Source organism: Gobio gobio (genome assembly GCF_949357685.1).
Source record: "Gobio gobio genome assembly, chromosome: 10".
In the NCBI taxonomy this organism is placed as follows: Eukaryota; Metazoa; Chordata; class Actinopteri; order Cypriniformes; family Gobionidae; genus Gobio; species Gobio gobio.
The window spans coordinates 22,196,219-22,210,838 of record NC_137116.1 but is presented as its reverse complement, the minus strand read 5'-3'; the positions used below and the strand labels follow the sequence as shown (position 1 = coordinate 22,210,838).

General features: G+C 40.2%; 1 protein-coding gene across 1 annotated transcript in view; it reads left to right on the top strand.

The window, feature by feature from the left end:
* The first annotated feature begins 5,354 nt into the window (after positions 1–5,354).
* LOC307133265 (eukaryotic translation initiation factor 2 subunit 2-like) overlaps positions 5,355–14,620 on the top strand; it is a 29,216-nt gene continuing 19,950 nt past the window's right edge. The window contains exons 1-3 of the mRNA XM_079828233.1: positions 5,355–5,532; positions 5,828–6,011; positions 6,220–6,320. Of these exons, the coding sequence (XP_079684359.1) occupies positions 5,518–5,532; positions 5,828–6,011; positions 6,220–6,320 (300 nt within the window). The 5' untranslated portion in view covers positions 5,355–5,517. The remainder of the gene's footprint in view (positions 5,533–5,827; positions 6,012–6,219; positions 6,321–14,620) is intronic.

Genomic DNA, 14,620 nt, shown 5'->3' with positions numbered 1-14,620 from the left:
GTGGAGAAGATGCCTTTAAATAAATCCCCAGGGACTGACGGGCTCTCCAATAATTTTTTTTAATTTTTTTGGGAGGATTTAAGAAATTTGTTATTCAATTCCTTATTAGAATGTATTGGAAAAAAAGAATTGATGGAAAGTATGAAGCAAGGCTTGATTACATTGATTCCCAAAACTGGCAAAGATAAAAGATTGTTAGACAATTTGAGGCCTATCACTTTGCTTAACACTGACTATAAAATTTTTTCTGGGGCTATTGCTGCGAGGCTTAAAAAAGGTATTTCTTCTATAATTAGTGAAACACAATCAGGGTTTATGGGTGGAAGGTCAATCCATAATAATATTAGATTGGTACTTGACTTAATTGACTATAGTGATTTGGTTAAAGGGAGTGGGTTTCTTATTTTTTTAGATTTTTACAAGGCATTTGATGTAGTTGAGCACCCATTTATTTTGAAAACTTTACAGCATTTTGGTTTTGGAGTACGATTTATAAATTTAATTGAAATGTTATATAATGGAATAAATAGCTCTGTAGCTCTGGGTCATGGAACCTGCACAAGATTCCCAATTAAAAGGGGGATTCGTCAGGGATGTGGTAGTTCACCATTGCTATTTATAATGGTTGCAGAGCTTTTATCTATATTGATTAAGAATAATGGTATTGAAGGTTTAACAGTGTTGGATAGACAAATAATTATAAGTCAGTTTGCTGACGACACAACGCTGTTTCTTAAAAATGAACACCAAATTCCACTAGCCTTACATGCTGTAAACCAGTTTTCTAAAGCCTCTGGGTTACATTTGAACCTAAAAAAATGTGAAATGTTAACATTACATGACTTCCCTTTACAGACATTATTTAATATACAAATCAAGAGGGAAGTTAAATATTTGGGGATTATTATTTCTAAAGATAGTGATATAAGGGAGAATAAAAATGTGTTGAATAACATAGATAAATGTAAATTGATACTAAATAGATGGCTACAGAGGGATCTTTCAATCTTTGGAAGGGTTCTTTTGTCGAAAATGGAAAGTTTGTCCAGATTAATATACCCGGCCTTCTCCTTGCCCATATCAACACGAATGATTAAATTAATAAATAAGGTGAATTTCAAATTTATTTGGAGGAATAAATGTCACTACATAAGAAAGGATGATATGATAAAAAATTATGAAGACGGCGGTGTAAATGCGATTGATTTTGACATTATGAATGGGGTTCTGAAATTGAAGTGGTTAAAATCTTTTATTCAAAATAGTCACTCTTTTTGGTTTATTGTCCCCAATGCGATTTTCAGCAAACTGGGGGGAATTCATTTTTTGCTGCGTTGTGATCTTGATTTTACCTCGCTACCAGTTAAACTTTCAACCTTTCATCAGCAAGTGCTGCTTTATTGGAAACTATTGTTTAAACATAACTTTACACCTCACAACACTCCAGTTTGGAATAACAGATATATTAGGTTTGGCAGAAAATCTGTATATTTTGACGAATGGAAATCCAAAGGGATTTGGGCAGTTGCTCATTTCTTAGATGATAATGGAAATCTGTTACTGCATAGAGAATTTTGCGAGAAATTCCAACTGCAGTGTTCAGGTAATATTTACAAGCGAATGATTAGAGCTATTCCTATTGTTGTAAGATTAATGGTTAGAGAAGACATTCTGTACTCAAAAGTCTCCCCAGAACTGAGACAGCTCTCCTTAGAGGGTTATGATTTTTATGACAAAAATTGCACAAACAGAGTCATTAGAAGCTTACTTTTACATGCTTATTATCCAAACCCTATTAAACGGGATTACATACTTAAGGATTTTGATACCTTTGAAATTAAAAAAATAAGGAAACATTACTTGTCGTTTCCCCTCCCTCCTAAAGCTAAGGAGGTGAACTTCAAAATTTTGAACGAAATTTATCCTACTAATGAATTTTTAAGATTGAAATTTAATTTTGATGTGAACAATTGTGTTTTCTGTGAAACAAATATTGAAAATTTAGAGCATGTGTTCTTTTACTGTGATAGGGTGCAACCTTTTTGGAGAGACATGCAGAACTGGTTAAGGTGTAGGGGGGTTGGACTCCCGTCCCTTACTGTGAAGATAATTAGGTTTGGCTTATGTATGGAAAACAAAGAGTTTGATTTTGTTGGTAATTTTTTGTTATGTCTCGGAAAGTTTTTCATTCATAAGTGCAGATGGTTTAAATGTAAACCTAACTTTAGCCAGTGGAGGAATGAGTTCAAACTCTTGTGTAAATCGTTAAATTTGGTTAAAAACAGGAAAGCCCTAAACTTGATTTCTTTGTTAGATAAGTACATATTAATTTAAAAGCCCTTTGTGTGTCATCTTGTTTATTTATTTATTTATTTTATTTATTTTTTGGTATCTATTTGTTTTTAATTTTCGTATGTCGGTTGGTTTTATTTTCTCTGGTTGTTACTGACTATGCTCAACCTATGACTGATCATATGGTTTAATTTGTGATTTGTCTATGTACCTTGTTGGTTGATTTGTCTATAAGTGGTTGCAATAAAAAAAAAAAAAATAAAAAAATAAAAAAAAAATACTACACAACGGATGCGCGCGGAGGATCGCGTTCGACACATGCGCAGTAAAAAAGTGTCTATGCTCCACCAGACATCGGAGGGCAGCACTGAGTCCTGTCATCAACGGGACATTCGCTGGGCATGATCGGAGAAGAACTGTAGTGCATCCACCATTGCTACATAGTTTGGAAGAAACACTGAAGAATCAAAAATTCTCTCTTTTTTTTCCAAGCGTGTTGTTTTTAAACCGGTCTTTGCACACTCTTCTTCGACGGCTGAACACTGTGCTCAATACTGTGTTTATTGCCACCTAGTGGACTCTTCTGTACTGCTGGCGCATGCGCTGTTGCACGCGGACCGTCCGCGCGGTCACAAAATTTGGGCTGCGCGCGGACGGGGTGTGCGGCCGGCCGCGAGCCCTCCGAGTGACGAAAATTACGTCATGCTGGCGGTGCACGAACGCCGACGGCCGAAGTATACCCGGGCCTTTAAGCTGAACAACCGTGATCTCCGATCCCTCAGGCGGCACTGCATCAAGAATCGGCATTCAAATAGTGCTGCTCCCTTTATAATCACTAAAAGCTGTCACTCATTCAATGAACGCGATCTCACAAAGTTCCGTTACATTAATCAGTGAAGCTGACGGCACAATGAATCTTATTTACATGTCTACACTTTATTAGAGAGGATTAGCGCGAGTGCAGAACTGGACAACAACTCGTATGTAGTATGTGGCTGATTTGTAATGACTACGCCACCCCGAGAGCGGGGACATTTTCAAAAAGAACACTCAAATAAGCTCCACTTGGAAAGGGCAAGAGGCGTGAGTTCCGTTTAAACAGATATTTTTTATTAAAGTTAAAAAGAGTTTACAAAATTTAAAATCCCAAACACAGCATTTAATTGTTGTAGTCACATGGAAAAGAAAAAACAAAAATTAATCAATGCAAGGGGGGAGGCTGAGGCTTCCTTTATGAGAAGCGGGCTTGTGTGGCGCACCCAGTGCACAAAATAAATCCCACCAATCAGAATCACATCCACAAAGAATCACTGCAAATAATGACCAGAAATAGTGACACAGCAATAAATGACGACCTGTATTAAAGTGAAGCCTGTGCAACTCAGCACCAGCCCACTCCCAAGGAACACTCAGCTCCTGCAAAACACACAAGGAAGAGAATCACATTAGAAGACAAACAAACAAACCAGTCAGAATCAAAGTACTGAACAGATATAAACAAAACCAAGAAAACATACAATACTAAAATGAGCAAAATCGTTACAAATAAAAATTAAAGAAGGCAACGTATACTGTCACAACAGCAAAAATCACAAACTCAGAACTGATCACGGCTCAACAACCACAACAAAAAAAGAAAACAAATATCCGGCCCGCCACTGGACTAGAAGTGTTGATGACCCAAAGCAGCAGCGCGGCCCAGAGCGCGGATTGGAGAGAGAGAGAGGAGGGGAGAGAAGGCGCAATGCAATGCCTTAACGAGGACCCTAAACGTAAACATTTATTACACTTTCAACTTAAAACATACACGATTTACAAGGGAGAAACAAGCTACTCACCATAATTAGACGACGTGACACACACACACACACACACACACACACACACACACACACACACACACACACACACACACACACACACACACACACACACACACACACACACACACACACACACACACACACACACACACACACACACACGTAGTGTTTTCATCTTTTATGGGGACTTTCCATAGGCGTAATGGTTTTTATACCGTACATACCGTATATTCTATCCCCCTACACTGCCCCTGCCCCTAAACCTAACCCTCACAGGAGACATTCTGCAATTTTACATTTTCAAAAAACATCACTTAGTCTGATTTATAAGATGTTTTCCTCATGGGGACCTAAAAATGTCCCCACAAGGATGAGGATTTCGGATATTGCTATCTTTGTGGGGACATTTTGTCCCCATAACGTGATGATTACCAGTCCACACACACACACACACACACACACACACACACACACACACACACACACACACACACACACACACACACACACACACACACACACACACACACACACACACACACACACACACACACACACACACACACACACACACACACACACACACACACACACACACACACACACACACACACACACACACACACACACACACACACACACACACACACACACCTACCTACCTAAGTCATACTGTAGCTCCTTTAGTTGGTGGGTTAACAGCTGGTGCACCGACCGGTCTACTGTGCTGCCCGGACGCGCAGGTAGGCACCCTGTAAACGCACCCTTTATGCATTTTTTTTTTTAATTAAATACATAAAGGAACAATAACAACAATTTTCATCATTGTCATATCAAGGAATAATACACCAAGGTTCAGTCAAGATTAATCTTCAAGTCCTAAACACAGCCATTGTTCTCGTAGCTTTTACGTTTTTAGAAAACTCAATGGATTCAAAATAAATTTCACCTCAAGTTTAAATCTGAAAAAAACGAGGTTTACAGTTAGAAAATTTACATTTAATGTTTATGTTAATGTTTATTAATGTGATATTTGGCTAACAGAGGAATAAGATTTATAAAATAAATATAATTTTTCTCTTCACCTTCATGAAAACCAAAAATTACATTTTTATAAGTAAATTCAAAATTTGGATTAACATAGCTTTTGATAAAGTGACAAACATCACACCAAAATGTCACTGTATGAGACCGTATGAGACTAGTAAATCGAAACGGAAAGTCGCATAGTGTTGTCGTGGAGATGATGTAATCATTTGTCGTCGGAAGAACGCTTGCGCGCTAAGCTCAGCTCACTCACAGCTTGTGCTAATGCAAGACAGTGGATGGATGAGCGCAGTCGCGTTAACCGTGTGATCGATATTTAACAGGACGAGACGCATTGCTATTTAATTCAGTCATCATGTCAGAAGACGAGGTATTGTGGTGGTCTATTTGTATATTTTCTTGATATTCATAGTTGAGTGGAAATATCCAATCTTCTTTTGATTGGAGTGCAGTTACACAGTGTTGCCCATAACGTGCGCTAGGCTGTTTTTTTTATTTATTTTTTATTGTATTCCGTATTATTTCTATTTGGATAAATTGCAAAAACTAACAAAGAACACTCAACATTGCTTGAGCAGTAAAACGGAGTGTTATTTCCTTCAGCGCAGTGAGGCATGCTTTAGCTAGCAAATGAACCTGGTGCGTGGTGCCTTATGTGTTCTCAGATTTTATTCGACCCCACCACAACAAAGAAGAAAAAGAAGAAGAAGAAGCCATTCATGCTCGACGAAGATGGAGATGGACTTGGACTTGGAGAGGAGGCCCAACAGGTTGAACAGAGAGAAGTTGAGGCTGAAGCAGGAGAGGAGCGAGAAATGGACCCTGAAGATGATGACGTCAAGACAAGGGGTGAGAGGATACAAGTAACCATCATCAGTGGTCAATTTATTCCTATAAACCATGAAGTGTTTTGCTTTTGTACTGTGGCTTCATGTTTCTTAACAAATGTATTTAAACCAGAACCTTGAAAAGTTAATTGCATGTGTGAAGGAGTTTGTCTATAATGTGCAATATGAGATTGGACCTTTATGACAGTGTTCTCCAACTATCTTCACAGAGCCTTTGGATGATTTAGATGATCTGAATTTCGTCAATCAGAAAAAGAAGAAAAAGAAACCAAAGAAGTTGTTTGAAAATGATGTTGAAGAAGGCATGAAGGTTAGCAGTTGTTTATAAGGAAATTGTCAGGGAATTGTTTTGACTCATTCTGTTGCAATACACAAAATGTTTTTCACCTCCTACCATAGTTTAATGTAGGCCATAGTCCATTGCATTACGATTGCAAGAAGAATCAACATTAGGAAAATTGTGATATGCAGTCCCAGTGTATGTAGGCTTAAAACGAGTGTTCTCACCGATATATTTGTTGTTCTTTTGTGTTTAATAGACTCGATATTGTTTCTTATAAAAATGTGGTGATGCAGCAAAAAAACAAAAAAAAAAACGTTTAAACCGTTTAACTGATAGTATTAATCGGTCAAAATTAAAGCTACACTATGTAACTTTTCCGTCCACTAGAGGTCGCCTGTTCAAAACAAAGGCGTAGTTTGATGACGCCACGTTTGAGCGCAGAATCTCGGGACATGTGGTCTTCAGCTCACAGCCGGTGGGAAACAGTCAGGATAGGACTCGGACAGAAATCATGTTCATGTATGCGATTATTAACATTACTGTAGTCTGAAGCAGAGCAGGACCGAGTGTTGTGGAGCTGAGCAAGGCCGCAGGAGCGATTCAAGAGCGGGACTGTTATTATGGCATAGTCGCTGGCGGGACTTTTATTATGACACGGTTGCCGGCGCCACTTCCTCTTCTCCAGTGCTGAGTGTGAGGTAACGCAACTCTGTTTATCGTATTAGATATATCTGAGTGTGTTGAAAAGGAAGTTATGACGTTCGCTCGGCGGCTGCTATGACACTTGTTCACAATGCAGTGAGAGTAAAGTGTTTCACTGAATAAAACCGGAGACCGAGGGTGACGCAGATATGACGCAATCGACAGGCGACTCCCTCACACGCATAGCTCACACGTCCCGGCTCCTTGGTTAAAATAGCAATTTTCTCACGATTTACAAATAGTTGAAAACATTTGATATATTCTAATTACTCAACTGAACAAAATATATAACACTGGCCTAGTGGTTTCTGGATGTTTTACTGCAAAAATCCTACATAGTTCACCTTTAATTTCGTTAAACGGTCAATATGAGCATCCCTAGTCCCGACCTCAGCAGACTGGTGAGAGTCCATGTTAACGTCCAGCTCACAAACCTCGCTGCTCGCAGATGTCTGAACAGAGTTTGTGTTGGTGTCAAGGTCAGCATTTGGCACGGATTTCGTCGCCGTCGTTGTTTACATCCTTTATTTGAGAAGAATTCCCAATTTTACTTTTCTTAACCGTGTTAGTAGTAACGTTACTCAAAAAAAAGCCATGCTAGCCATTATTGCTAGCCATGACCAAACGAGTGTGAGCGAGGTGACGTGACGAAAGCTCTTCCTGAGGAATTATTAAAATAATTAATCATTAGTTTATATCTTATCCACTGTTATTTATATTATTTAATGTAATATAACACATATATTATTTAAAGTACCTCACTAATGATTTAGCAGCAGAAATGGTATCTCCTATGTCCGGAGCACCGTCGGCTTTGGATAACTCGGCAATGTCGAGTCCATGGCGCAGCACCGTATTAATGACGTGGTCAATGCAGTCCAATCTCTGGTATGGCCGCAGAGCTAATTTAATGTTTGCCCCCTCATCGGTCACCCATACAATTTTGCTGAGAGAGGAAGCGTCAAGGCCAAACTTTGTCACCAGTAGTTTCAGTATCTCCCGTCTGATATTTTCTCCCGTCTTTGCCTCTTCCAAAGGGAACATTGCAGTTGTCAGGGTTTTATTCACCAGTTCCATATCCTCACTTATGAAATGGCATGTGATTGTCAAATAACTGATTTTCCTATAATCCTCTGTCCACATGTCTGTGGTCATTGCGACTGTGCCATCCTTCAACAAAGTCTTAAGTTTCTGTACTAAAGCTTCCCTCTTTTCTTCTGCCATCTCAGTGCACCTTTTCGCAATTGTCACATCGCGGGGAATAACAGAGTTTACGGGAACCCTCCCATACGCAGCCCCGACATTGATTAGTTCTTGTGCCAGCTCTTCAAACCCCTCGCCATTTACGATATTAAAAGGCCTAATGTCTTTACAGCATAAGCTGACACACTTCTCCATCACCGTTTGTTTCACCTTTGCAGGGATGGGTTTTGATGCTGTAACGAACGATGTGATTGTTGGTTGATCCTGGGAACTGGCAGGTGTTGAACAGCTTCGATCAGAATGCCTTATCAGTGACGAATTCCCTGTCGTTTTGCTGTCGTACTTTAACAGAATGCCGCATATTTTGCATTTTACATAACCCACTGGCTCATTATTCTCATTATGCACATGGTCAAATGTTTTCCACACCTCAGACTTTGCTTTCTTTGCCGGTGCAACCAATACGTAATCGCCAGAGGCCAGCCTCCGTTTCACCTCCTCAGCATCCATTTTCGCGATAAAAAAAACGCATCACCTGACTGCTCATTTTACCGCCCGAGTCCGTGTAAAATGATAGAAACTAAGACCGAACCAAAAAAGACCCGAACAAAGATCTTCAGCTCTATTTAGGTTTTACACAGTATCACTGAATTAAATTATAGGCTGCTACACATCTTTATAGGCTATAAATCATATTTCTTATCGATAGGCTGTACACTGAGTGACAAAATGCGGTAAACTAACAGTTACTTACTGATGATTTAAGATGGCATCTTAAATGCACAATAAGGTGCAAACAGAATACAGTGACATCAAAATTAGTTAAACAGATCAATTTAGATATAAGTTTATATTTAAACTTATAAGTTTAGTATCACCGAACCCTATTGTGGTAGTGAAGCTGTGATGAGTCGTCCATTTATTGCAGTAGAACGTAACGATAATACAGATACACCTTCAAGCAAACTAATCACATTCAACCATTTAGCATTAGTTAAATTAATTACATGCACAAACTATAATGATCACGAAAGGTCTTCAACGCATTCAATGTGGGCCAATATGAACTGTCTAAAGGCCTGTACACACCGGGACGAATATCGCGTGCGCTTATCGCCAGCGTTTTTCGTGCCGTTTTTCGGCGCGTCTTGAGTGTTCACACCCAAGCGTTTTTCACTGGTGCTGCGCCGAGTGAACGTGCACATTCAGTAGATGCGCTCCCGGTACACAAGGTGGTGCTGCGGCACTTTAAGCCTCTGACACTCGCTTGTCACACAGAAGGAGAAGAGAGACAGTATTTACGTGCTTGCCAAAACCATAGACATATTATGTATATGGACAAAACCATTCACACACTTTTTGCTAACTGGCAAGCAGCATTAGCAGTTCATCTTCTTTGTCTACTTACTACTTCTTCGTCGGATCAATGTGTGCTTGGCAAGACCGTTTTGTGCTTGAGCGCCACCAAGTCGTGTTTTACAGTCACTTCAGCAGCTCCAGGCACGTGAACAAAAGCGCCGATCTCATTGGTCGGACAGTTTTTTACGCGCCGCGTCAAAATAAAAAAACGAACCCGAGGCGTTTTTTTTAAAATGACGCTTTTACGCCTGGCGTTTTGCGCGTCGGTGTGAACACTCACATTGGCGCCCATTGTTTAGTCCCGAGGCGTTAAACGTCGGCGATAAACGCGTGCGAAAATCGTCCCGGTGTGAACAGGCCTTAAAGGCCCGGGTATACTTCACTTACCGCGCCCGGACGCGTCACGCGCGCAGCCCTGTCCGCGCGTCTTTTAAAGTATACTACACAACGGATGCGCGCGGAGGATCGCGTTCGACACATGCGCAGTAAAAAAGTGTCTATGCTCTACCAGACATCGGAGGGCAGCACTGAGTCCTGTCATCAAAGGGACATTTGCTGGGCATGATCGGAGAAGAACTGTAGTGGATCCACCATTGCAACATAGTTTGGAAGAAACACTGAAGAATCAAAAATTCTCTCTTTTTTTTCAAGCGTGTTGTTTTTAAACCGGTCTTTGCACACTCTTCTTCGACGGCTGAACACTGTGCTCAATACTGTGTGTATTGCCACCTAGTGGACTCTTCTGTACTGCTGGCGCACGCGCTGTTGCACGCGGACCGTCCGCGCGGTCTCAAAATTTGGGCTGCGCGCGGACGGGGTGTGCGGCCGGCCGCGAGCCCTCCGAATGACGAAAATTACGTCATGCGGGCGGTGCACGAACGCGGACGGCCGAAGTATACCCGGGCCTTAACACAGTAAGGTGGATCGGCACCTCATCAGTTATTTGGTTCGATACTGCCACCTGTTGGCGCAGTTGTGTAACTTAAACCCTATTTGCACGGGATTAGTATTATCTGGGGTCCTCTGGTGATTTGTAATAATTGCAGAGAATGTCTGTGATCTTAATCCCGTGCGAATCGGCCATGTCTGTAATATGTAAAGTAAAAATTCTGCCGCGAATTACTTACCATATATCGCCAAACACCGAGGTCCTGTGATAATATTAGTCCCGTGCGAACCGGCATCTCTGTGATTTGGCCGGGATTAGGCGGATCGTAGGCTATATCATTTTTGCAAGGTTTTTGTTTCCTGTGCGCATTTTTATCTTTATCTTTCACGAAGAATGGAGCTAGGCTGCATAAAATGCGCACCGTTATGAATTCCCGTGCGGCCGCGCGGATTATACTTTCACTTTAGAATGAGCACCAATTTGGGAGTAAATTGCTTGAATGGTGTGTTTAATATTATTCTTAATGAAAAACACAAAAACAGAAAAGGACAATGACAAACTCGCTTAAATGGGCACTTTTACATTTAGGTTTGAAACTGAATCTTCCGCCGTATATTGTTATTATTGCTCAGTTCAGTTTTTAATTGTAGCGTCTGTTCTCTAACTGAACTAAATAATTTTTATTCCTATAAAACAATCAAAATGATATCGATACGACTGTTTATAATTTCATACAGCTATATCTATAACGAAAAAACATTTACAAGTCTTGACATCATATCCGGGAGAAGTCAGTAAATTCGAGTAAAATCACAGGCTTGCTTATCCCATGCAAATGCGCCACGCAAAATTCAGATGTGGGTGGGTAATTTCTAAATCACATGAGGTCCCCAGATAATACTAATCCCGTGCGAATAGGGCTTTTGAGAAGATTAAGTCGTGATCGTGAGAAAACAACTTTTGTTGTCTCGAGATCACAAGAAAATTAGGTTGTGATCACGAGAAAACAAGACAGAAAAAAAATATTATCCATGGCCGCTTAGGGCTTCCGTAATTTTCTATGACCAGTAGCCTACATAACTGTATAATATTAACTAGTTTAAGTGTCTTTAAGTACTACATACTAACACTTAAATAATTTGTCCATTTACATAATAAATGTTTAAAAAAAGAATGTCCTCATAATCTTTGATCAAAAACTTTAACATTTTCCTCTTTTGTTTCGCTTGGATATGCGTCACAATGAGGACGAAAAGACAATAGCAACTTCTGTTTTATTGTCGACTTTAACTTAGAGTGTGCTGCATAACTAATATTACTAATATCATAACTAATATTATAATTATAAAAAATTGGACCTCATATTAAGTGACTTTACTGTGTGCTAATGTTTAAAATTAATGATTTGATGCACTTGAATTTGATACACTTCACACTTGAATTGATCCCTGGGTTATTTCTCATAATTTACGTTTAAATATAGCCTACTGTTTATATAACATGCTGTGTTTCTGTGACTGCAAAATACACATGAATATGAGGCACGCAATTTTCTGTTTATTAGGGGCCAAGCACCGAAGTATTCCTCTTCTTCCTTCTTCCGCCATGGGAGTCTATGGCAGCCCATAGAACCGCTTTTGGGAAAGTTATGAAATTTGGCACACAGATAGAGGATAGTCCCAACTGTCACTATTGCAAATTTTGAGTCTGACTCAATCCCTCTAGCGCCACCACCTGTCCAAAGTTGCACTCATGTTTATGCTAATAACTTTTGAACCTTAGGGGCTAGTGTCACGACCGGCTCAAAGCCGTGACAAATAAGTGGAGGATATAGTAGGTTGGTGAGGTTTTGCAACACATAAGGTTTATTTATGTAAACAATAAGATATATAATACAATAAATCAAGGCAAAAATAACTACACTCTCTGTCAGACAAATGATGTTAATGTGTCAGACAGAACCAAATTCAAAGTAATGATAAAAGAAAACAAACAAAACAATAACGAAACTGAAAAGGGAGCAAACAACTCAGGAGGGTCTCGTGATGGTGCTGCACAACCTGAAGCTCTCTCCAAGTCCCTCAAGTCTCTCGTTGACTCTCAAAGGCTCAGCTTAAATAGAGGAAGAAACAGGTGCACATAGTTTGCTCAAGGAGCCTGCCCAGGTGCACATCGTTCTCCCAATGAGTCTCTCAGCCACACCCACCAGTCGGCAACAGCACTAGTAATGGGAGACCCGTCACACACCCCCCCTAAAAAGAAGAGAGCACAGTCTTAAAACAAAACAACTTCTACAATTCAAATATCCCGTGGAAATAGTTAGGCCGACTTGTAAATCTCCCCAATCCCGTCAACTCGCTCTCCTTCAGCAGCCTGGCTCCTAGGACGCACATTTAAGAAAGAAACAGAGAGACAAAGTCAGAGGAAATACATACTCTAGTCTGTTTTTTACGATTTGGCATATTAATCAAATGATTCAGACTAGAAATCTGACTAGCCACAGTAAAGGGTCCAACAAACTTAGCCTGAAAGGGCGATCCCACAACAGGCAACGATGCCAGTACCTGGTCACCAGGTTGAAACGAATGCAACTCTGTTCGACGATCAAAAGTTGTTTAATTGAATCTTGAGCTTTTTTCAGAAAAGACTTGGCCAACTGACACGCCTCAAAAAGTCGCTCACTAACATATGACAACACATTTTTCGGCGGATCAGACTTTTCCCAGTCTGCAGATAAAACCGCCAACGGACTTTGCACATCGTGACCAAAAACAAGGTAATTTGGACTGAACCCAGTACTTTCTTGGGCAGCTTCCTGAGCTGCCATCCTCAACCAAGGTAGACCAGTCGCCCAGTCCTTACTTATTTGAACACAATACGATCTCAACAAAGATTTCAGTGTTTGATGAAATCTCTCCAGTGCTCCCTGACTTTGGGCATGAATAGCACTGGAGAGATTATGTTGAATATTAAGCGGTTTCAAAACTTGACCAAACAAATTAGAGGTGAAATTACTTCCCTGATCAGATTGAATAATTTTTTGTATTCCAAACACCGAAATGAATTGGGTCAGCGCTTGTATGACTAGTTTTGCCGTTACAGAACGTAACGTATATGCAGCCGGATCTCTAGTTACTTGGCACATGATTGTAAGCAAATATTCACTACCTGCCTTTGACCTAGGCAATGGCCCAACACGATCTACAATGAGATGGTCAAATGGTTGACTAATGGCTGGAATTGAATAAAGAGGAGCAGATTTCAAAGTTTGATTTGGTTTCAGTAATCTGACATGTGTGACAAGACTTAATGTATTTGGACACTTCAAGTTTCAATTTCGGCCAAAAGAAATGTGTCAAAAGTAACTTGTACGTCTTTCTCACTCCCATGTGGCCGGAAGTATCATGTGCGGTCTGGAACACTAGTTGCCGGAGACACTGAGGAATTACAATTTGCACCATGGGATCACCAATCGCAAACTCTGCCTGTGGCACCCATTTTCGAACCAGCAATCCTTCATCTAGGTAATACCCAGATAAAAGATTCACAATTATATCTTGAGAGACAACTAGGTCAAATAATTCAACAAGAGTCAAGTCAGCTTTTTGTTTTTCGATCAATTCATCACGTGACACTGACAAAATTGAAGGGACTAGTTTTACCTTCTCACAGGGTATCCGCGGGGCATTAAAAAGCATTAAAAGTCATTAAATGGATTTTGCTAAAATTAAGGCCTTAAATGGCATTAAAAAGCATTGAATTTTATTCTTACAGGCATTAATTTTTTTTAGATAATCAGTTTATATTGAATATAGCCTTTATAAGAAAGCGCAATGTGATGAATATACTTGTACCTGATATACCTGATCTATATACCTGATCTAGCTTCCGAAACCCCCGCTACTGCCGCACGAGCGCAAGATCTTGCTTTCTTGCCACTGCGCAGGCGCACCTCTCTCTGCGTCTGCTGTTCAGTGATTGGCTGAGAGGAGCAGCGCATTCAGTTGAGGCTGTGCGCTCTGCCAGAGAACAAAAAAAACTAGAGCTGCGTCGAAATCGAATAGTTCTCTACTATATAGTGCGAAAAACAGTACGCCAACAGAGTAGTACGTCCGAATTCATAGTATTCGAAAAACAGTCGGCGAAAAGTACCCGGATGACCTACTACTTCCGG